This window comes from Colius striatus, chromosome 18, assembly GCF_028858725.1.
Source record: "Colius striatus isolate bColStr4 chromosome 18, bColStr4.1.hap1, whole genome shotgun sequence".
Taxonomy (NCBI): Eukaryota; Metazoa; Chordata; class Aves; order Coliiformes; family Coliidae; genus Colius; species Colius striatus.
The window spans coordinates 9813575-9838179 of record NC_084776.1 but is presented as its reverse complement, the minus strand read 5'-3'; the positions used below and the strand labels follow the sequence as shown (position 1 = coordinate 9838179).

The 24605-nt window shown below is 38.6% G+C and overlaps 2 protein-coding genes across 2 annotated transcripts; one reads left to right on the top strand and one right to left on the bottom strand.

The window, feature by feature from the left end:
- Positions 1–1168: 1168 nt before the first annotated feature.
- On the top strand, positions 1169–8825 carry DHRS7C (dehydrogenase/reductase 7C). Its single transcript, XM_062010959.1, has 6 exons — positions 1169–1322; positions 4091–4203; positions 5180–5390; positions 5951–6043; positions 7818–7973; positions 8617–8825. Exons 1-6 carry the CDS (start codon positions 1169–1171, stop codon positions 8823–8825), a joined length of 936 nt encoding a protein of 311 aa, XP_061866943.1.
- Positions 8826–13552: 4727 nt separating this feature from the next.
- GSG1L2 (GSG1 like 2) lies at positions 13553–23048 on the bottom strand. Its single transcript, XM_062010961.1, has 5 exons — positions 22739–23048; positions 21110–21157; positions 19158–19310; positions 15108–15219; positions 13553–13808 (listed from the first exon to the last, which is right to left on the bottom strand). Exons 1-5 carry the CDS (start codon positions 23046–23048, stop codon positions 13553–13555), a joined length of 879 nt encoding a protein of 292 aa, XP_061866945.1.
- Between the last annotated feature and the right edge of the window lie 1557 nt (positions 23049–24605).

The window sequence follows — 24605 nt, the reverse complement described above, 5'->3', positions numbered from 1 at the left end:
AACAGCTAATGTCTCTCTGCAGGAAATGTAAAAAAGAGATCACCTACCTAAAGTTGATGTGGTCCTGAAATCACTGGGAAGAGGCACATCTACCTTGCACTGATGTGGAAAGCAGCCTGCAGCACTGGGAAGCATCGTGTGCCAGCCTGGTCAGTGTTCCAGCACTGGCCACAGCAGCTCTGTGTGATGCACTGGCTCCCGAGCCAGCTTGCTCAAAGATCTTCTCCTGCTGCATGCATATATTGCTAATATTGCTGAACAGTGATTATTTCAAGTGGCAACTTCTTTAGGGCACTTTTTGCTTGAAGACCCATTGTTATCATGGAGTTTATACACAAGTATTTATGTGTAAAGTTAATTGAAGGCCAATGGCAAGCAATTGAGACAGTCTATTAACAATGGCAACCAGAGGCAATTCAGGATGTTTCTTTGTGCAGTTGAATTAATACTGTACTACGAGCTCTTACATGACTGTCCAGCCTGTTGGACTAGAAAGGTCAGGCATGCCAATCACACTGTGAATGCTATATTTACTTTTAAAGTATCTCTGTCACATGACTCTACATAACCAGGCAAGCAACCTCAACAAAGGCAATGCTCTATGAAATTCCTAAAGGACTTTAATTAAATTAGTAATACAAAAATATAAAAGGATCCTTTATCTGTACCTGGAGTCTTCATAGTCATAGTAAGTGCTTCTATTTTCTCTATCTTTTAGAGCAGAGAACACTTCTGTTATGTGTTTTATCTGAAATTAAAATCCAAAGTTTTTCATTTGTTTTCCTCTAACAGCAACATAATTAAAAGTCCAGTGTTATATTTTAGCCTGTGTTTTGCTTCAACAGAATATTTATACTAAAATTCTGTTATGTTTTTGCCAATAGAGTAACTTTGAATAAAAAGTATCCAGATTTGATTAGACCATGCAATGGTGAAGAAAACAGACACAGAAATGATATTAGCCTTTTCTTTAAAATATGAATAATAATATGAAGCCATTGATGGAAAACAAGCTCCCACTGCTTCAAGCCTTTGGCATGCTGATTGCTGGATTTTCTGTACATGAAAACATAGCTTTTAAAGATAAGAATAATGACTAAAATGATTACTACATATTTTATTAATCATATTACTATTAATCTCATATGGTCTTTTGTCTCCCACAGGGATGGGTATTCTTGCTGTACTTGCTCTACCACTGCTTTTCTTAGGGATCAGTGGAATCATTTCCATTTACCAGTCAGTCAGGTGGCTATTTTCCAAGTCAGCTGTGCAAAACAAGGTGGTGGTGATCACAGATGCCACCTCTGGACTGGGCAAGGGTGAGTTGTCTCATTTCTTCTCACTGTCAGAGTGCAGAAACAGCCAGAAGACCACCCTCTAGGTGATAAAATGTGTCTACATGACCTTGTATATATTCATAACTGCCTGGATGATGCAGAAGTTAAGAAACAGGTATTTCTAATAAATCCTATGATTTTAAAATCTTTTTTTTAGTCTCAGACAGGGGAACTTCTGGGAAACTTTTATGAACTGCAGAGCTTAGTATTTATTTAATTCAATAGAGTGAGAGGTTTTGTAAGCATATTAAAAGTACTATTTTTAGTGTGTTGCTACTGTAAGATCTTATTACATAGACTGTCACTGCAGGGCAGCCATAAATTGGTCTCACCTTACTCTTTACATGTTCCTTTTCAGCCCTTAAAGTCTTCAGTATTTCCTGCTCCTTGTAAACAAAGTGCTCATCCCTCTGTCACTGTTCATACCTGTGTCCCATCTGTCACCCATGTTACTCCCCTTGTTATTGTCCTGTACCTCCAACTGGGCTGCTGGCTGTGTGTAATGGCAGGTTCAGTGGGCAGAATGAAAGGTTATGTGAGAATTTATTTACTTATTTAAGCTGATAGGCTGTGTGGCCAGCCACTTAGCATATGCTGCTTCTTGGCTCATATTTCCTGCCTGCAGGATTAAAGGTACTGGGTCATATATTGTTTATGTACTCTCCTGCTCTAGGCATCACTTGAGGAGCAGTAGATGCAAATGCCTCATAGGGCAAACAAGGCTTTTTTTATGTTTTCACTTAAAACCTGTTGTAACAAAAAACTATGATGATTGAAGCTGTTTGTAATGGTTTATGGTTGACATTTAAACCTGATTCCTGTTTCTTCTCAGTGCTGTAACTCAGAGAAGTCCAGGATAGGTTTAAAGGAGTTTCGCTTTTCCCCCAGTAGTTACTTTTCATTCACAAGGGGCTGTCTCAGCTGTTATGTTTGTAGGAAAAATACTGACATAGTTGTCCTAGTGCTGACTTCAAATACAAAATATTTTTATGTTAGAAAAAGAAAATGAAAGACATTAATAAAATTACTGTTGTAAATAATGAAAAAAACCCCATCAATAAAAGTGTCCAGATGCACAGGTTTGGAACAATAGAAACGTGGATCCAGAAGTGCTTCCAGAGGGATATTAAGAGCCTAATATGAGCATTTAAGAAATCTGAGTTGAGTGTATTAGCATAGCTGGATTTGTCTGTGGGTACTGAAATGAGAGCAAAATGCTTTTAGGAGAACAGACAGCTCTAGCACTAGGGTTGTGCTATTCTAGTGTTGTACTGTTGCCCATTCCTCAAAGGCCATAGCAGCTAAGACTAATCAAATACCCTAGAAAGGCTGTAATTGTAAGGCTGTACTCCTGTTTTTCCCCATGCTCAATATGTAACTGCCATACAGATTTGATTTAGGGATCAAATACAAGGGGTTCAAGGCTGAGAGCTTCTTGAAAAACCTAAAAATAACCCTTAATTTCCAATCTTACTGACACACATCATCAGTTGCATCCTCAGGCCTATCTGCATGACAGGATTCCAAGAAAGAAAAGGCAGGCAATTGTGTACTCTTCCTGGTCAGGAGAACCCACTTAATAGATTTCTGGATTGAGAGCCACAGTTTCTGTTCAATTGAGCTAGAACATTCAGCCTGTAGCAGCCAGAGGAGTACAAGTGACAATAAATTCCTAAAAGATGTCCATGAGATATCTGTACCCTAGAGTTTCAAGTTACTTCCTGTGGTAAAATGAACTAGGACAACACACAGTGAAGAAAATAGACCAGACACACACTGCCAAGATGCTCCAGCCCTATATTTCATAATCTGGATTGAGCTGATCACATATTCCCATGAAGACCTAAAGTAAGGAGCTGGCTGCAGCCTTGTAGCCAGTGCTGAGGGGGGATGATGGGTATCTCTGACTTCCAGGTCCTGTTGTTATGCAAGTCCCTGCTTTCAGAAAAGCATTATCATAGTTCACTTGCATAAGAAAGGGAGAAGAATCCTCCCCAGAGACCTAGCTTAAACTGGGGTGAAGCCATAACTCAGAATATCCCTGAACACATGAAGAAAAAGCAGTGCCGGGCCAGGACACCCAGAAACTCCTCAGTGGCCTTCTCAGGAAGGCTTCAGGGAACGTAGCCGAACAAGATATGTCTCAAGCTGGTCCCTTATGGCTATGCTGACTACTTGGAAGGTCTAACAGAAGATAAAAGTCTTACATATGTAGGAATGGTCTGTAGAACAAAGGCCTCACATTGGTGATCCATCTGTGGGCCAGTAGATGGTAAGCTCCTTCATATTGCTTGTCCTCAAAATTGTAGATGAGTTCCATGTTGCCAAGAGTTTCCTGAAGGTAACATACAGAGCTATTTTAGTGATTTACTGGGGTTGCTTGATTTCTTCTTTATAGTGGAGTAGCCATGAAGGTTTGCCAAAGATGCAGTTTTCAAACCCTTCCTACATTAACTGACTGCTCTTAATTGATTTTTTAATTAATCCCATGACAAAACTGTAGCCCTGTTGTGTACTATAACTGTGCATTATGCCATTTAATTGAATTCTAATTTATTGCTCACATACACATTAATGCCATTTAAGGTTTTCTTTTTTTTCCTCTCATATATATTTATTCCTTCAAAAGGAATGAATTTTAAAACATAGATTCAACATAACTAGCAAGCAACATCCCAATTCAAGCAAAATAAAGCAAAACCTAATTGTTGCTATTGTGATTATTTCTGTTGAATGTACTTCTCTCCTAGAATGTTCTCGGGTGTTTCACACAGGAGGAGCAAGGCTTGTGTTGTGTGGCAGGACATGGGAAAAGTTAGAAGCCTTGTATGATGCTTTAATTAGTGTGGCAGACCCCAGTGTGGTAAGTATTTCATCACTCTGCTTTGAAAAATTCACAGCTTGAGGTAAATGCCTTGTTCAGGTACACAAAATGCTTTTAAATCCAGTAAAACAAGGTCCATGAAACATAATACACTGTTAATGGTGATTGTGGTCACTCAGGTAACGTATCCAACAAACTCCAAAGACAGATAAATACCTCTGAAGGTCTTCAGAACATGATGCCAAACATATAAGTCAGAAATTCTGCTTTCTTGAGCTAATTCAAGGCAATTCCTGTGAAGCAAGTGAGTAGTTCTGCATTTTGAACCTGCCACTCAACTAGAAATGCAAAGGGATTTGCATGTTAATTTGAATGAAAGAGATACAAAGTTCTTCATTTAATCACAGGAACTACCATCCATTTCTTACATAATTAGAGTGCTTAGCAAGTGGGAGATGAGCCTAAAGACTGAATTAATTTTGAGTTCCTACAGTGCTTTGAGAGAAGTCCCAACTCGAAGTGCATGGGAGCAATAAGAGTGCTCTTTCCTCATTATCACTGACTGGGTCACCATGCAACCTGACATGTGAGGCTGAGCGTGTAATTGGATCTTTGGAAGGTGTTTCTTTGATGTTCATGGCAAAGCTTTCCTCCTATGACAGAGAGCTGACTCCTTTCAGGGCATAGCTGTTCCTGAAGGCATCATACAAATACTACAGTCATTGCTCACCAGACCAACAAATATTTGTATTTTATCCTTATCTTTGTTTGCAGTGAGCTTCATTTATCTGCAAAAATAGCTGTAAAAGTAGTGTATTCATGTCAGTCTGCACAAACTTCACTAGGAGGAAAATACTAAGTATGGCATCACATCACTGTGGTAGTTGAGAAGATAATCAGAGTTTATTCCTCTGCCTCCTATCTGATAAAATCAATATCTTTGCAGAACTTGTGTAAATGTGAACTCTATTTGGATAACCAGATAAATATCCTTGAAATGTCTTTTCTTTATTAGACATATGCACCAAAACTCATACTTCTGGATATCTCTGACATCATCTGCATTCAAGATGTAGCTAAGGAAATCCTGAACTGCTATGGCTGTGTAGATATTCTCATCAACAATGCAAGTATGAAGGTCAAAGGAGCAGTGCAGAGCATTTCATTGGAACTTGATAAAAAGATAATGGATGCCAACTATTTTGGACCTATAACATTAACCAAAGGTACTTTATTTTTTTTCAGTTCTGCTATTGGCACTTACAGCTTGAGACACCAGTCAGTGGCATCACATTGTTTCATTTGCACTTACTGTTGCCTTCTTCACTATAACCAAAACCAACTCTGTGAAAATCATGGACTGAAACTGAAGAAAATGGGGTGCCTGGGTTTAGAAGTAGATTTGCCAAGAAATATATAAGCTGTGTTTGAAAGACAGACATATAAAAAGATGTCTGCTTATTGTACTTTGCATATGGTGACTCCACTCTTTGCATGCTTGCTGCCTTTGTTACAAAGATAATTGGTTTCAAAACTGTTCCAAGGACATAGATAGACTGACAATTAAGTGTGGTAATTCTGCACCCAAATCTGCACATGGAATCCAAGTGGATTCTGGAAGACAGTTTCCAGCTACTGGACTTTGTGATACTTTTGATTGCAGTATAGAGACAACCTTAATTAAGTTGGGCAACCTACACTTCAGCTGTCACTTCTTTTCACTAAATACATTGAGTTATTTTACTTATGTGGCTTTCTTTTACTTCTTTCTCTTTTTTTTTTTCAGCCATTCTTCCCAACATGATCTCAAGAAGAACTGGCCAAATTGTTCTAATTAATAGTATCCAAGGAAAAGTAGGAATCCCATTTCGTGCAGCTTGTAAGTTACATATAAAAATGTACATTCTGATGCCTGAATTATGAGTATTCCCTGGTCATTAGAAGTGCTAATCTGCATCCTCATTCAGTAAACTATTAGTACAGTATTTGGCTAAAATGTTTTTAGGGTGGCACTCAAGAAGAGACAGTTAGAATGCTTTCTTTGAAGTATAACCACTACTTAAGTTACTTCAGGACAAGAAGGTATCAAATGTAACAGCAAGATTTTTGTATGATCTTAGGAGACTTTCAGGAAACAGCAAACTTGTAGGTTTTACATCTGTACTGGACACATTAGTAGAGACCATAATGAAGAGTGAAGCAGTGTATAAAGATTACATACTGGTAGGTACTGGCTACTGCTCTGTAAAGGAAGACTCACATGCTTAATGGATTTATGTGTGGGAGTTTCAATGGAATTGTGGTATTAGTATTCTGCTTGGCTTCCCAGAAAACTTTCAGGAAGGTCTTTCATGCAAAGCTTCTAGTGAAACTAAACTGTCCTGAGTTATGATGAAAGGTGTTTGTATTAATAAAATGCAAAGTCAGTGGACAGAAAACACAGGATAGATGTAAATTGACAGTTTTGTCTGTGACAGGAGCTTAGAGAAGACAATGAGCTTTCAATGAAAAGGTCTCCAAGACCTCAGAATTGAGACTTAGAGTTCTGTGAAAGCAAAATACAGTGACAGAGACTTTAAGAAAAGCAGTGAAGAAAAAAATATAAATCCTGTCTTTATGCCTTTGTAGAAATCCATGAAGTGCCCACATCTTGAACATGCTGTGCAATCCTGGTCTCTTATGTCGAAGTATAACAACTACAGAAAAGGCTCAGAAAAGAAAGAACACATTGATAGGACATCTGGAATGTTTTCTTTCTAGGAAACAAATGATTGTGTCAGGTTACTTTGTATATGTATAAAATCATAAGTAGCAGAAGAGCTAACACATGGTTTTTGCAATACCTCTACCATCTATGTTGCATGTAATGAAGCTGCCAGAAGGAATGTCAAGACAAATAGATGGAGAAACCTTTTTCAATTCCCATAGCCCATCTGCCAGTTTTTAGATTGTGTTATACACAGGTGATTTTCACTGCAAATTGAGACAAATATAAGCTTGGCAAGTGCTTTGCAGCTCTGCTGTACTTAACACACGGTTCTGATTTGGGGTCAAGGTTCACACACTGTCATCCTTCTTTAATGCCATTCTCACTAAAATGGTACTAAGAGCAGATAAAATTCCTAACATTCAGTTACTTTAAAAATAACTTTAATATTAAAGTATCTTGGATGGCTGATGCAAGACAAAACTATAATTAGTTTAAAAAACATTAGTGCTCCTGCATTCCCGAAAGGAACATGTATTTCATTGCATTGTACTGATCAACTGCAGCAGTAGATGCTGTGGAGACATTGTCCATCCACCAAAAGACATTTTTAAACTGTATAGATAACAGAAATATTATTCCTTAACCCAGGACTTACTATTTCTGATTGTGAAATTCAGACACGTGTTCTTTGGCAGGTACAGGCAGACTGAATTCATACCTCACGAAAAGTTGTCCCACACAAATAAGTTTCTTTCATTTGTTTTAAATGTGCCATGTGATAGTTTCACTGGGTGAAATAATTCATTGTTCTTTTGCCTTTTGGCTGATCATTCCATGCTCAATTTTCCAAACTTTGATGTTTTATGAAGCTCTATCATACACCTGTATCCTTGTGTTTGTATATTCAAACATACATACATGGAGGCCTTTTCCTTTCTTTTAGATGCTGCTTCTAAGCATGCTGCTGTAGGCTTTTTTGATTGTCTTAGAGCTGAAATGGAAGAGTTTGATATCTCTGTCAGCACTGTGAATCCAACCTTCATCTGTTCATACCATCGCCAGCCAGCACCTGGCAACTGGGAGGCATCTATTTGGAAATGTAAGGTTTGATGCATGAAGGGAGACAGAAGATAAAATCCATGTGACAGAATCATAGAATGGGGGGTTTTCAGGGACCTTTAGAGATCATCTAGTCCAACTCCCCTGTTGAAGCAGGTCTCACCTGTGATCAGGTCACATAGGAATGTGTCCAGGCAGGTCTTCCCTTCCAAGGAAGACCCAAAGCAGTATAGAGGTTTTTCCCACTGAGAAGAAAGGAGCACAGGGAAAAGAATGGAAATGACAGAAAGTGTGAATAGGTTAGGGGAGCAAAAGAAAAGAGAGATTGGTCAGATGACTCTAGTGAAAAAAGAAGGAACATGGAAAGAAACAACATTATGTGAGAATATAAATACACTAGGACATGGAGAAGAGAGGATGGGCAGAGCATGGGAGGTCCCAAGGGAACGTTCCACTGCCCTCAAGTTGCTCCTTCTCTTAGTGACTATGAGGATTTTACTTTGAAATTGTGAAAAGATTTTAGGGACATACTGGTGGGAAGAGAAGAGGTGAGGGATTGAAAGTGTGTAGGAAGTTAATTGATTTATATGATGCAGAAGCTGTATCTTTTCACCACCATTCCCTCAGTTGTGTCTATCTGTTTGTCTGTCTGTAGCTCTCACTCCTCTCTGTTTCATTTACAGTCTTTTTCAGAAAGGTGGCATATGGTGTGCACCCAGTGGAGGTGGCAGAAGAAGTCTTGCACACAGTGAGCAGGAAGAAGCAGGAGGTACTTATGGCCAACCCTATCCCCAGAGTGGCAGTTTACATTCGCACCTTCTTCCCTGAGCTGTTCTTTGCCATTGTGGCCTCAGGGATTAGAGAAAAGCCAAAGACAGAAGAGGAAAACTGATTTTGTTCAGTTCTTTTCCATGCTTTTGACCTGAAAGAAAATGTTTATGTTTCAAATGTCAGCGATTTCTGCTTTTCACTGTGGGTAGAATAAAGCAGGATGCTTTATTAAGCACAAACCAGCCAACGTCTCCGTGATTCACTACTATTGATGCTCCTCTGTGGGGCTTCTGCTCCTCTGGATTTAGTAAGTGAATATGACAAAATATTGTTGCTTGCCTTATTGTCGCTTTGCCCTAATACAGTAGGGCCAAAAACTCTACTAGGAGCTCTATCTCTGTTATAAGAGAGTGAATAACCATCTAAATAGATAGATCAAAGTTTGGGAACCCGCATCAATTTATCAGAATAATCTGTCAGTGCTAGGACTGATGAGAAATTACAGGAACAAAGGGATGTGGAAGTAAAGAGAAATGGGAGATAGAGGGGTAAAAATCAGTGGGAAGTGGGGTTAGAGACTGGATCAGAGTGTTCCTCAGATGTGGTTTTTTTGAAAGTACTTGCAGGATAAGCCTCAAATAAGGGCTTATCTAGTTCTATATCTCATCCAGGGAGGGTGTGGAGGCTCCCTCTTTGGAGGTCTTCAAGACCCGACTGGATGCATTCAGTGTGACCTGATCTAGGTGGGATCTGCTTCTGCAGGGGTTTGGGACTAGATGATCTCTAAAGGTCTCTTCCAACCCTTACCATTCTATGATTCTATGATCCATGACAATACCTTAGAGTACGTCCTTAAAAGATGGATTGTAAGAATGGGATAAGAATATGTTAACACTCTGTACATCATATTCTCTCAGGTGTGGGTTATCTGCTACAGTCTGAAACAGAATCTGTCTGCATCTTGTTTTTCACATTCCTATTTGAAACATTCCTGAGGGAATGGAACTAGTAATATATTAAAAAAAGGCTTCCTTATGTTTACTTTAAAAGAGGTATCAGATAATACTCTCTCACATCTCCTGCTTTTACTGTGACTGAGAAAAAGAAATGGCATTCAATGAATTCCCTCCCAGTTATCCATGCCCATCATAGCTTTCATGCAGTTTCCTGATTTCCAAGCTGGAGAGCCCTGGTATCTGTTCACTCACTCTTTGTGAAATCCAGATTATTCTTCTAAGTCTTCTTTATGTTTGTTTTTGGTTTACCTTATGTTTTTTTTCTTTCCCAAATGGCCAGGCCACAGCTGCACACAACATTCAAGGTAGACAAACAACCCAGATTCACAGACAGACATACAGCTGCTTTCTGGGTTTTTCATTTCTTTTCTACTTTTGCATGTCTTATGCAAATTCCTGGGCTTGAGAGATTTTTCTGTTACAGAGCATTGAGTTCACTTGTCCACTCTGCTATGTGTTGTAATTCATCACCATGTCCAACATGAATGTGGCCATTACTCAGTCAATTGTTTAACCCTCTTATATTAAGGTTCTCTCACCCTAACCATTCTAGGCTTTTCTTCCCTATCACATGTTCTCAGTTTGTGATGAGGGCTTATCCCCTTTTGTCTCATCCTGTGAACTGAACCAGAATATAAATAAAGCTAATGCAAGAGTGTCCTGATCTTCTGTTTTACATCTAAGAGCTTAAATTCCATCTCCCAAATCGTTGCCTGGCCTTTCTTGTGTCATTAGTACTCACAGATATCACAACTACTTGCTTTTTACTTTCAAAAAGCCTTGTTTTCAGAGTACCTACAAAGGCAATACCTACTTAGAAAGCATTCATCCAAACTGCCCTTGCTGATTCAAGTCCTGTTGCTCATAGAACTTTCAACATCAGCTGCATTTATCTGCCTCTTTCTAGAAGTAAGAGTTACCAAACATGAAAAAAGTCTTCAGTGCAAGAAAATACATGGCTATTTATTACCTTACAGGGATGTTTAACCTTTCCTTGTACCTCTACTTCAATTACTCTTCCTTCAAAAAACATGTTTCAGGGAAGCGTTTCACAAATAGTGAGCAGTGGACAGTTCCTGCAGTACCAGTTGGAGCTCCAGCAATTTTCTGTTGTAGCACTTGGCTTTTCTTGTTATTGATTATACCTGAACTGTGAAATCAAACATCCACTTTTTCCGCTCACCAGACCTCTGCTCTCTGAAACAAATAGGTTCTTGCCATGGTCTCAGGTATACTTCTGGCTGTACTCCAGCAGCACCCAAACCCTTTACAGCTCCACAAAACCAACTGGGTATATTCATCAAAAAAGGATCATAGGACATCACATCTAAACATGAACCAACATTGCCTTGTTTGCTTGTAAAAACAAGCTGAATAATCCTTCTACTCCCATTTTGCACTTTCTAGATCTTAGCAGAAATTCTTCATTGGTTTTGCATATTTCATGTCAAAAAAGATGTAATGGCTCAAGAAAACCCACCAGCAAGCAGTGAGAGTGACAAAGTTAAAACAACACCTCAGATCTGTCAAGACATTTTTAAAGAACAGACAATTCTTAGTCTAGAAAGTAGAAGAAAGTTATATATAAATGATTTTCAGATACCTAAAACGTACTGGCAGGAGGACAGAAATAAACCATTCTCCATTTCTGCTGTAGTAAGACAATGTGCTAAAATTACTGCAAAGGAGATTTACAGGGAGAGAATTTTCTGCTAAGAGTAGTTAAGCACGAAGGATAAATTGCCACAGAAATTTTAGAATGCCTGTCTTTGGAAGCTTTAAAGAAGAGATTAAAGAAACATCTGTAAAAAAGCAATGTAACTTTAGTTTATCCTGCCTAGAGGAAAAGAAGGATTAGGTGACCTTTTAAATGGGTCATACTTTTCTATAATTCTGTGGGGTTTTCTCATACTGTGAACACAGCTTCTCCACTGCCATTTCTGAAGTGTTTTTTTTTTTTCCCCTTGGGAAATCTATTATTTAAGCTGAAGTTAAATTCTATTTCATTTGTCTATCTCTGCCTTACTGCCTAAACAACTGTGGATATATGTTGCATACAAAAGTACTATGATAATTAAATGAAATGTTATTAGATCAGTTCATTAAGTGACATTATCTGTGAGCCTCACTGACATATTTTAATGCATATAGATTCCTTTAACAGTACAAACTTACCTAAACAAGGAGAAAGCCAGGCCTGCAGATTTAGTTGTAGAAGTCACAGGAGAAAGATATTCAGCTATGGTCCTTTTCATTTTTTTAAGCTTCTCACATGCCCAAAGGACATATAATTTTCTATTAATGTGAGCTACAACTGTATCATTTTCAATTTGTGAGATTTTACAACTGGCTTCCAGTCCTGACTGGTACAGTAGTTACATGACTCTCTCCCCAGTGCTAATTGCTTGAGTGCTTGGAACTCCCTTATCAGCAGTCAGCTTTCCCACCTGCAACCTGGATCTGATGAGCTCTGATGAGCAACCTTCTCTCAGAAGAACTAGAAGCACAGCTGAGAGCTGTTACACAATCTTCAAGTACCAGCAACAGTACAAGCAATGTTTGGGGTTCCTGCCTGCATCCTGCACACAAACTGCCTGTCCTGGGGTCACAGCACTTCCAAGGTCCACTCACATAGCAGATGGAGTCTGGGCACAGGTACCTGCCAGCGTAGGTGTTGCTCTTGTTATCTCCCCTTATTATTTCTTAGTTTTCCTTTCTTGCCACTAATGGCCCGTGGTTTCCTTTTGAACTAATCATTTGTAATTTCTGCTGCTCTGTTATCAACTCCACCTTACCACTGACCCCAAACTGACCTATGGATCCTGCTGACATAGCAAGTTCAGAATGTGTTTATGTTAGGATGGTTTTAACTGAAAAAAAAAAAAAGGTATAATGATGTTTCTAAAGCCCAGAGTCGTTTAATACACTGTGTAAGGACTATGCCACTGGAGGTTCACAAGTGCGTTTCCCAGCAGGCTCATTAGCAAGAGGATTCATACAGCAATGAAGAAGAGCTGGTGTCCAACAGAATAGACACACATGGTTCAGTTCCATGGAGAGGCTTCATGTTGATCCTCAGAGTGAAGCTGCAGCATATTCCTGATCTACGAGGATTGTAGTAATTTCTGCTTTCCCATCTTTAATGTGATTGTAGGTTTTTCTTCGTGTACAATAATCACAAATCAAATCCCGGTTCTTTTTAACACTGTTGTTAGAAATTCATAGGTGAGTTTTGTTCTGTCTACAGCCAGGTATCTTCCAGATTTCTGCTTGCCTTCCCAGCCATTTTAAATGAGGAGTATTTACACTGAAAGCTTCTTCCCTTTATTAGCCTTTCTTTCACAGCAAATCCCACCACTATGCATATGGTGAAACTCATGAGTCATAGGCTGGAATACACAGATTTTCCTGGAGAGATTGTACCTTTAATAACAAATTATTCAAGGCATGCACCACAGGTGGATTGCCTTATTTGCTGCCCTGCTCTTTGCAGGACTTGGCTTTGGGATGGATTTTTTTACAAGCCTTTTCAATAAAGAATTGGGGTGTCAATCCATAATGCTCTGAAATTCTAGCAAGCTCACATACCATAAAGTATTTGGCATTAGAGACTGCTTAAAAATCAGAGCAGTGGAGGATGTGTAGCTCTGTTTTCTTTCTGAACTGAGACATCTGAATCTACTTTTCCAATGCCAAGACTTCCTTGAAACATCCATGGAAATATCACTTCTTTATTAAGAAAATTGACTCATGCTACACAAATGTACATTTTTATTAATGAACACTGCTCCATTCTGGTCAAGGATTATGATTTACAGGATGCCTTGAGGGTTTACAGAACTGAAATGGTGGCCAGGTGACGCAAACCTTTTATTGGGTGTGCAGGGTCCTCCGTACTGTGGTGGAAAGAGTTCACATACACATTGCAAGCTTTCTCTGGAGCTGCATGATCAGGAAACTTGTATTTAATCTTTAAACTCCTTTCCAGCATTTTTCTTTTGTGCTTGAATTCCAAAATAGTTTTTGTGTATCTGTTAATCGTGGTGACAGCTGCCGCCATACAGCAAGCGAAGGAAGCCCATGCGAGGCTATAAACAAAAAGGGTTATCAGGAATTAGCAGAACATTTTCATAGGCAAAGCCTCCAATTTTATTTTTTGAGAATACTACATCCACATGGTTGTGTATATTAGGGAAAGATGGTGAGGGAGGAAGAAAGGTTCTTGGTTAACAGCTACCTACGTACCTGACATAGTTGACCTCTACACATTGGTTATACTATTCACATTTAACTTTCCTGTTTAATGAAACTCTACCTCCAATTTCTCTGTTTACTTAGAACTTAATGTTAGAGGAACTACAAAAAATGAGGATACATAAAAAATTAGAAAGTGTAGTTATTGAGAGTACAAATTTCACAGGGGACACTGAGAAAGATGTGTGTCAGTTATCCAAAAGGAGAAGGCACAGTTAAATAGCTACTGAAGGGGGATTGGACTACATGATCTCTAAAGATCCCTTCCAACCCCTACTATTCTATGACTAAAGCAGACTCAGAGCACAGAAATGTGTCCCTGAGAAAATACAGGCCGTGGCTAAACAGAAAGAAAAGGCTATCAACTCTGAAATGACAAAAGTAAAGTCATAAGAAGATGGAACTAAACAATGATGTAAAGGTACTATTTGCTATAGATGTGTGAAACTTCCAGACTACTGAGTGGGCAACGCATGCTGGAGGTATAAAAGTAGCATGTAAAACTACTGTCACAGTAGACTCAATTGAAGTTCACACTGGAGGAACTTAACTCATCAGAGCTTTTCTTAACATGGCAAGATCACTGGTCTGAAAGGAGGGATGAAGGCATTATTTGAGGGTCCTACACAGCTCCTATGATACCCATTGAGGGTATCCAAGTAGCCCTGAACATTGTCCAAAGAGTTCTCTCAATACTTGGAATTGAATCTTCTCAGACCAGTTCCTTCTGAGTGAAGGAGGATCACCCTTCCCACTTTGAGCAAGTGAGTGACTAATAGCCTAAATGGCTAAAGCTGGAAGAAATTTAAACAACTTATACAAGGCAGTTTTCCTGGGAGATGAGGGCACTAATTCTGGGTCTGATATGTATGGAGAAGAACATTTGCTTCATGTAGAGGTGGTGGAGGTCTCTGTATTGTCTAAAGGATGGCAAACACAATACTCACAAGTTTATACCATCTATGCAAAAATCTAAGACAACTGAATTTGAAGAAAAACAGATGTTTGCTGAACTGCATCCCCAGGAATGAAATAAGGTAGACCCATTCCTTATAAATTAGGTATAAATTCCTTGAACGTATGGTGAAGTGACTGAAATGTAATGGAAAAAGAAAATATAAACAAATAGGTACCAATAGGACCAGCCATAATCCCATGTGTGAGGTCTCCAGTCTTCAGGACCAAGATTTACAGTGATTTGAAATACAGTTGTGTACATCATGTGAGCAACCATGCCCAGAAGACCTAAAAAATATAATATCATAAGAACATTAGAAAATGGAAATTGAGGCTATTCTTCTTTGTCAATTTTTTTTAGCTGTTCCTTGATCTCTTGAAGAATAGTTTTTGGAGCATCTAAATTCTATAAATCACTACAAAATACTGGACAGTCTAATATAAGTGCACTCATGTGTGTTGTATTTGCCAATGTAATAACTAATACAGTCCCTTGACACCCACTGTGTGTGCTATAGGAATCTAGAAGAGCAATGGGATATGCAGCCTGTAGATGTTAAAAGGCAACAAGGTGATTGGGTCTCATTTTCTGAAAACTTCTCAGTAATTCAACCCTGAGCAGAGATGAGTCATTGCAACAAGGTGCCACTCACTTGCACTGCATGGGCTCGTTTTCCACAGTTTCCTATCATTCAGTGAAAAGCTTTTTCTAAGGGGTGTAGTCATATGTGCTTTTCCAGAGCCTTAAATGCAGCCAGAATTATGAAAGTTATAGAGGTGAATGGCAAAGTGAACACACACTTAATGGCCGTTAAAAAGCACTGAAAGTCTAGATTATGAAAGGGGCTTACTTTAATCATTTAATTTTCCAAATTGCCACTAGGTTGATGCCTAATCCTGAGGGTATCTGTTCTCCCTTAGTATTTTATCTTCCAGTAGTGAAATTCCCTGTGAACATCTATTTTTTAATTTCTAGTTTGTTTTACAAATGTCCTTGCAGTACCAATTGTCTCACTGTCTAAAACACAAGCTGCCCAGGGCAGATGGTCCCCCACCAAACTCACAAGACCCAATTTGTTAGGTGTTCATGCAGTAGCTCTGTTTCACGCCTTATTACAAAACTTGCTAGCTAGTACTTAGTATCAGTTGGTCTAGTTCACATGGCCCCAGGTATACCAAGTCAGGGCTGATAGCAACCTGACTTCAGTACTGAGAAATAGTCTTCCCTGAAACACTGGTATTGCCTGAAACAACATCAACAGGCAATTAGGAGAGACCTTTGATGTAGCATAGACCCAAGAGGCTTCATGATGCGTTTGGTAGCACATTCCTTCACAAACTGGAGAAAGTTATTTAACTGTTGATATGGCTATTAGAGAAGGAGCCCAGTTGTCCACCTCTCACCAGAGAGGTGGTATGTCACAGTCATTTTTGAGGTCCATGAATGTCTGTCCTGAATCCTGTAGGTTGGCTGCCTAGAAATGCATGTAACTTGTGTAAACATGAGCTTCTGTGCTGGAGCTCTCCCCTTAGGTCTTGTATAAGGATCAAGTTCTGAATCAGATTCAACATTTCAGCAGTGGCATCAGGGCCAGAGAAATGGTGAAAATGTAACTAATATAGATATAAAAGGCATAGCCATGTACAGATTCCTGTCAATGTTCATTTTAACCAAAGGACAGTGAGAGCAACCTAAGTACCTATGGTCAGAAAAATTCACACTGTGATTCTTCTTTTAAGTTACCATGTCCTACACAAGTTATAACATACATTTTAGGATTTTATTCAGTGTGAGATAAAGACTGAGAGAACTGAGAAATCAAACACCAGCTTTAATGTGGGGGTTTTTTTCAATGGTTAAATACTGTAAAATGGGGTTTAATTGTGTGTTTTCAACATAGCTCGAATTAGGAGCTACTGTTTCCAGAAGCTGAATTCTAGTTTGCATTTGTCTGCTAGAAACTTCATTACACAGTGGGCAACTCAGTTTATATTTGACAAAAGGTTTACACAATTAATGGTTAAGACAGATGCTCTTCCATTTTTTTGATATTCCAAGAAATTTTCTTAGTGGAAGTAAATAGAATGTCCAAGAAAAGCTTGCTGGTTGCTGTGTAAACCTCTTTAATACGTCCCAAACCCAAAAAGAACACTAATAAAAGAGTGTATTTGAGGTTATTGTAAATGGGGAGCTCTGCTAATAGCAGGCAAAACTGCCTAAAGAGTTGTACAGAGCTCACGTCTTTTTCTTTGGAAATAGACACAACAGTGGGTCAGGAGGTTTTGTGAGACACAGGAGGGATAGGGAATTCTTTTAGCAATTAGTAGAACACCAGTTCTACACCAGTTCTACTAATCTATGGTTTTTTAACTAGTTGGACACCTTTCAGAGAAACTTTTTAGAAGAAAGAGTACGTTCCAACAGGTTCTCAGAGTTCATAGGCAGCAAAGTTTGGGGACTGCTCTCTGTATTACAGGGAGCTGAAATAGCAATCTTCAAATGTGTAAAAGTCACCTGCAAAGAGGAAGGAATTAAATGTTCTCTGTTGCAGAAAAAATACTGTAAAAAATTCCAGGAGCCAAGGCTTTAGAAGTAAATCTTTAGGATGGTAGAATTGTATTACTTTTCCAAAGAAGGGGACAGAAATTTTAGTTCTAAAGAGGGAACGTTGATTTATCATTTATTTTTTATTGGTGGTGGTGGTTTTTAGACTTGGGGTTTTTCCTTAAGACCAAGCTACACAAGTATCTGTGAGGAAAGGTTTGGTGTAGTTGGGCCTAACTTGGGGTAATGGGGTGGGTCCCTACAAGTTTTACACTTCCATAACATTAAGCAGAACTAGAGTGTTTCAGAAGTCACCATCTGGAATATAAAGTGTATTTGTTAAAGTCCTGGGAGGTTCAGCCAGGTCTCCACATTTAGCAAGGACCTTTAGAAAGGGGCTAGAAACTGGGCTATAGCAAGACTAGAGCAGTTAGAGTGATAAAAGGTCTTAGAAATACATGTGAAGTCATACAGCATGTTTCTCAATCATTTCTTTTGGAGAAGATGAAGGAGAGACATGATAGTTGTCTTGAACTACGCAAAGGCTTCTGCAGAAAGGAAGAAAATCATTTGTCCTCCATTATCATAGTCAGATCTTTAATAAAATTGATATATTTAACCAACAAAAGTGAGATTAGCAAATTAATTAAATGTGTGAATATGTTTTAAGAGGAAAAAAGTGTAATAAAAACCCCTTTAATTCATTAAGAAAGGCACAACAATCACAAATGCATGAACACTAAATCCTAGTACATTGGGATTAGGATTAGGATCAAAGCTGAAAATTTTGACAGAGAAAGACAATCTTGAGATTAATTCTTTGCCATCTGCCAGGTGTTTGACTTGCAATTAGATGTCATCTGGAAAATATGCTTTCACCATGTATAAATCACTTTGGACTCTAAACAATCCTGACCATAGGAAGCACAGTGGGACGTGTTCCACAAGAAATTACAGTAAATAAACAGTAGGATTGCTTCTGGCTCCAAAATTAACTGCTCTGTGAAACATTGTTCATGTTACCAGTAACATTCCTTAGTAACAATTCTATAATACAGCCAGAATCACAGAGTGCTTCAGGGTGTAAGACACCTTCAGAAGTCTCTGCTCCAACCTGCTACTCAACGCACATTCAACAGTGAATTCAGACAAGATTCCTTGAAGAAACTAGAGACCCTCTGAAGTTTCTTCCAAACTGAATTTGCCTAGGATCTCATGATTAAATAGCACTGGATAAAGAAGTAGCATGCAGAAAATGAAAGACACTTTTAAAGACAAATCTCTACTAACACTCATCCAGTTACAGTTTTATTCCCTCGTAGAAGTGTTACTTTATTTTTGCTTATTGCTAATCTCATACCTAGAATGTTGGAAATATAACAAGTTATTTGGAAGACTGTGACTTTTTATCTTTGACAACCCATCTGACAATGAAATAAAAAATTGTACAATTAAAACAACTAAATTAAAGTTAGTTAAAGGTATGTCTATATAATATAAAAGCATTAAGAAACAATTAATTGGAAACAATATTTTCCCACAAAATTTGGCTTCATCTTGTATTGTTAGTGTCTCCATAGATATAATAGTTTAAAAACTTGGACAGTGTTATTAATTTCCAAGTTAAAGTCTGTCAGTGTTGCAATTTCTGGATGTAATGGATCAAGATTCTTAACTGTACCTGCCAATACGGTGACAACTGCAGAGAAGGCGTTGATCTTTAGCCCATCAATGACAGTACTGTAGTAGCACATTTCTACTGACATTAGAATGGCTCCAGTCAGAAGCAAAATGATGTACAGAAGCTCTGCTACAATAGACAGCCATAAAACCCCTGGAAAATCAAATCAACAGCACTGATATTACAAGCAGTCTTTATTTTCATAATTTCTTCATTTATACTGTTTACACAACATTAAATAGAAGCTCAAAGGCTATGAGGATGCTGTTATGACATCTATAGGAAGACTTCAAGGCCAATGGACACCCTAAATTATAATTTCCTCTATTGATTTGGCCATTTAGTGGAAGAGCACTTGCACGTTCCTGCTACACACTTAAGAAGCTTACAGTACAAGTAGGGCAGTGTGGTTTTATACTCAGTAGCTACCCTAAAACTACCATGAACCAAAATTAATATAAAGAGAATTACTATCCAATTTTCTAGTTGTCGACATCACAGTTGCTGAGTCCAGAGAGAATTTTACCAAAACAGAAGAACAAGTTATCCAGGTAACAATTTGCACACAGCCACGTGTCCTGAGGGTCCAGTCATTACATAAAATCTTCCCTGTTGGCTTAATTTTCCACTAAACAGGATCTTGATTATTTTGGGTAGAGAAGCCTTCATGAGCTCAGCCATTGCAGGTTTCACTGAGATTCGTGTCTCTTGTTATCTGCTAATTCATCTATTTCTGGGTATCTGTTAATTACATCTTATGCAAGAAGTTAATCTTCCCATTACATTTTTGCAGCCTGCTGTTTCGCTATTAGCGTGCCAATGTCCCACAGTCAGGAGCAGAGGGTCTTCTTGTGTTCAGATCTTAGCAAGAACTGGCCAACAACCTTCAAAATCTTTTTAAAAACAAATAAATGTGACTCCTGGTTGTAGATTCAAAGGGTGATTTCATGTAAAAGTATATGCCAGCATAAATTCCTAAGACATGTAATTGATTACTAAACTGTACATAGGGCAATAAACAATGTCAGTGTGGTAAATAATCTCTACTGCAGGTTTTGACAGTATCTGTGGGACTTCTCCAATTCAAAGCCCATTTAGTCATTAAAGTCTTGGGCCAGGCTATGTGAAGGTGCTCCTGAGCAAGGTTTATTTCTCAAGCAAATCTTTGTCTCAAGAAAAAAACTCTTACTTTGTTCAGGAGCTCCAGATATTATGTTGCCCAGAAGTATTGGCTGCTTCAGCTATGAGAGCTTGCATCTTAACATTTTTGATAAGTGAGACATTATTACATATGCACTGAATAACTGAGTGTGTTATTTTTCTGGAACAGCCACTTGCAAAGCAGTCTGATCACATCACTGGGGGGTGTGGGGTGTGCTGAAGAACATTGTCAGAGAGGTTTTAGAGGAACACAAACCATTCTCTGAAGGAAAGACAGGAACTCTCAGCTCTCAGGAGAATAGAAATGTGTCCTTACAGTTCTGTGTAAGGTACAGGGAGGAGGCTTAGACTGCCATCAACATCAGTATCATCAGTAGCATCAACAGCATATCTCCCTCAAGTCCCATCAACAAATTCCTTGAACCTTTTTCACACATTGCCTGTTCCTCTGCCCTCGCCAGGTCATACAGTGCAAGCCATGAAATTCCTGAGTATGAGTATGAAGATAGGAGGAGAGAGGGGTCAACACCTTACAAATCTTGACTTGTAGTACTAGTACTCATATCCAAAGTAATTTTAAAAAGCATTTATGTTCAAATGGAGCATTTTCAAAAGACATAAATTCATATTTTAAGTCTTGTAGACTTAATTTTCAGGTTGAAAAATCAAATAAAGGATGAGAATCTGTGTGGGATTAAAGCAAGCATTTTTGATACCAAAATACAGAATATTTATGGTGTTAAATGTGATTAGGAAAACTTGATTTACACAAAGAAAATATGCATATCTACCTCGATCAGCAGCTGCAGTCAGACTGATGAAGCTTCTGCATTTCTCCCCTAAAAAATAGAAATAATATAAAATTCAGGTTTACTTTGTATTCTGTAATGATCTAAAGAAATAGCTTAATCAAAAGTGGGAAATGCAAAATCTATCATAAGGGCACAAACTGAGATGGTCAGGAGAAACTATTTCTGACATATGTTTGTATACACAAAGCCTCTCCCTGATACATCAACCCTTCTCTGGGGACAGTAGCAAATCCTTCCAGACTTTTTCAAGGCAGAACCAGAGTCTGAGGGACTTAGAGAAAGGCTACAAATTGCTTTCCAAAAGGTTGTTAGATGTGAAATCTGGAACAAGAAAACAATCAATTCCTTTGAAAGACTGTCAGCCTGTACACCATCTTCCTTGTGAAGGAAGACCTGCTCTCCTTGCAGCAACAAGGCTACTGCTCACAGACATTTATTCTAAGCTTGATTCCAATTTCTTGCTCTAAGCTTTGATTTTCAAACCCATGTAACCTCCTGACCCCCACACAGATGCTGTGAACAAAGCTCTTGGAATTAATTCTGCTCTGTTCTGAAAATACTGGGTGGATTTTTTTCAGCTACTAACTGCACCAAGTTGGAAAACAAGAAGTGCCATAGTAGATGTACAAATTGAACAGCCTTGGTAGCCATAGTAATCACCACCTGAAAGATGTCTTTTGGACATCTATTTTGTCTGATCTTCGACATTTGCCCCTCGAAACTGCACAGCTTACAAGATATTCTGCTAGATCTGGACTTTCAGGAGAGGTGAGAAATGATGCATATTATAGCACAGATGGCAGTTAATTTGATTTCTCTGAAGTTTTGTTCTAGTTTTTGTTCCAGTAGTCATTTGTAAACTCACGAGGGCAGTAAGGGGAAAAACTTTGTGTTGATCTGGATTTACAATAAATGCCCTATGTCACCAAAGCAATTCCCTCATATAAAGATTGAAGATTGACTAGAAGCTTTCCTTAATGGCAAGATAATTTCATTCTACTGACATTTATACACGTAGAGTGAAACTCAATTAAATGTCACCACTCATGACTGGTAAATCTCCAAATTATGCTTTAGTATGGTGAAAATAATCTTCTTCTGATATGATTTATGACGGGTCTGATTGCAGTAAGAAGGTAGGAATACCCATGCCTAAGAGGAAATCCATGGAATAACTTAGATCTCACAGTTTAACTGCTCAAATGATTTTTAAAACAACAACAAAAAAATCACACTGAGCTTTCTATGTTGTTGTAGGGGGTCATAAGCAATCATTTAAGTTCAATATGTTCATTTTTTGCCTAAGGGACTAAAAATATCAGAAAAATGAACAATTTCCTGTAATACTTGTTCTGGTGAGAGAAGTTAAGCAAAAAAAAGTCTTAATCTGTACTATAACCTGTCATTTTGAAGTCTTTTGCAGACTATTTGAGGAATCCTTTAGGAATTCCCTAGATCCCCTCAGATCACTCTGCTCAGGGAAGAGGTACTTTTAAAGAACTGATTTTCATTTAAAATACACCCACAACATTGCAGCAAAGAGGAAAGTGACACCAAACAAGTAGGAAGAACTCTATTTCTTAAGGAAATTTACATTATTTTACTCACCTTCTTCATTTACAATTTCTTCACAGGAATACCAAATCCCAGCATGAAACTTTCGGTCAACAAACTTGTCATCACCTGTCTCCCAGATGTACTGCACAGCATTGCTGTTGTTGGCATCGGGGCTATTGAAGCGGATGCAGTCATCCCCTTTGCTCTGTCCTGTACAGAAAGGTTTGGCAACTTTTCTTGTCCCTTCACACCAGTAACTGCTACTGAATGCTGTAATAGAGAAGACTAAAGAGAGAAAACTGAGAGAAAATGCTGCGGAGGCTCTCTGCCTTCTGTCTGCAGATGGGGCTGAAACCGGCATCCTGCACTAGCAATTATTGAGGAAAAAAAGCTTTTACAAAGCTATGTACCTGTCTGCCTGCTGAAACACCTGCCTGTATGTACCATCCCATTCTTCATTCCTCTCAGAAAATTCTACCAGCTTAGTAGTTAAGACAGAAAGCAGAGATATGGGCATGTCCAGAAATCATGTGGTAGAAGAGATTAAGGATATAGGACAGTGCTGTGTGTCAGTAATGTCTGGTCAAAGAAATATGAGGAGGTGGAACAAGAAATTATATTTTGCCCAATGAACCACAGGAATAAAGACACACAGAACACAGAAGCATTGGAAGTAGCCCAGTACATGATCAGAAAGGTATTACGTATACAAACAAAATATGTGCATTTACTTTAATCAGCAGGTGGAGGTGGAGTCAGACTGATGGAACATCTCAATTTCTCAGCTAATAAATATAAAATATGATGGTTTGAAATGCTACTGTTGCACTGAACACTGATTAAATTGGATACAGTTGTGCATCACCCTATAAAGAAATTCTTAAGGAGATAAAACCAGTTGCTGTGTTAGAGCATTCCACGGCATTCCAGCACTTCCCAAGACCAATGGGAAGGTGCTTGCAACTGTTCAAAGTTCCACCAGTGATAAAAGCAAGTGCTAAGTCGCATGACCTTGCTATTGATGGGCTTCTGGGCACTGTTCAGTCTGCCTCCATGAACACATAATACAAGTCTTGCCCAAGTTTGGTGAAACAGTAGACCAAATGCTGAATTATCCTCATTTTTTTTCTATGCATCTGTTCTCTCTATGAAAGAGGGCTTTTTTCCCCTTCATTCAAGAAATATTTCCCACTATTACACGTTATACATGTTGCTATTTCTGTCTGTTTGATGATGTAAATAAATGTTGCAAAGAACCAGAAGGAGCAGGACTATTAGTAAACAATTGCCTCATTTTATGCCTGTAAGGTCAAAACATGTGCCCTAAGGGAGAGTGATACCACAGGACAGACACTGAAGTCACATATGAATCACTCTGATCTTTAAGACAACTCACATTGAAAGCTGGGCTACTACTGGCTGCCACATTCTAGTGTTACACTTCCATACTCCATCTTATCTGCTTGGGACATCTGGGAAGGGGATAGGTCATCATCTGGTTCATTTCTCTTGGAAGTGGAGGAGGCAACTTCTTAACTCTTAATATTGCCAAATCAAAGTTAGACCTTAAAACTATTTAATTATAAAGGGTTTTCTTCACTGAGCCTGCGTGCCACAGACATTTATTCATGTTTCCAGGTTTTTCCCTGCAACTGGAAACATTGCAAAACTATTTTTAAAAATTAAAGCTGAAATTCATTGGCAGTATCTCCAATTTTGCAGCTGGAGCTGTGAAAAAAAACCCCACTAAATGTCACAAGAATCATAGTAAAAGTGTAGCTGGTGGCAGCATCATGTAACGTACACGTTGGTTCTGCCTGATCTCACACCACTGTGCGCATGTGACAAAAATATGCCCAGAAAGGATAAAAACAGTTATTACTGAGTTACTTCCTAACAGCCAACTAGATTCAACAAC

Excerpts from the sequence above, each read along its gene's own strand:
- DHRS7C (XM_062010959.1), top strand. The coding sequence starts at position 1,169 with ATGGGTATTCTTGCTGTACTTGCTCTACCACTGCTTTTCTTAGGGATC. Across the intron at positions 1,323-4,090 it reads CACCTCTGGACTGGGCAAGG|AATGTTCTCGGGTGTTTCAC; the intron begins GTGAGTTGTCTC and ends CTTCTCTCCTAG. Across the intron at positions 7,974-8,616 it reads GGAGGCATCTATTTGGAAAT|TCTTTTTCAGAAAGGTGGCA; the intron begins GTAAGGTTTGAT and ends TTTCATTTACAG.
- GSG1L2 (XM_062010961.1), bottom strand. The coding sequence starts at position 23,048 with ATGCCGGTTTCAGCCCCATCTGCAGACAGAAGGCAGAGAGCCTCCGCA. Across the intron at positions 21,158-22,738 it reads AGAAATTGTAAATGAAGAAG|GGGAGAAATGCAGAAGCTTC; the intron begins GTGAGTAAAATA and ends TCTATTTTTTAG. Across the intron at positions 19,311-21,109 it reads GACTGCAGCTGCTGATCGAG|GGGTTTTATGGCTGTCTATT; the intron begins GTAGATATGCAT and ends TTGATTTTCCAG.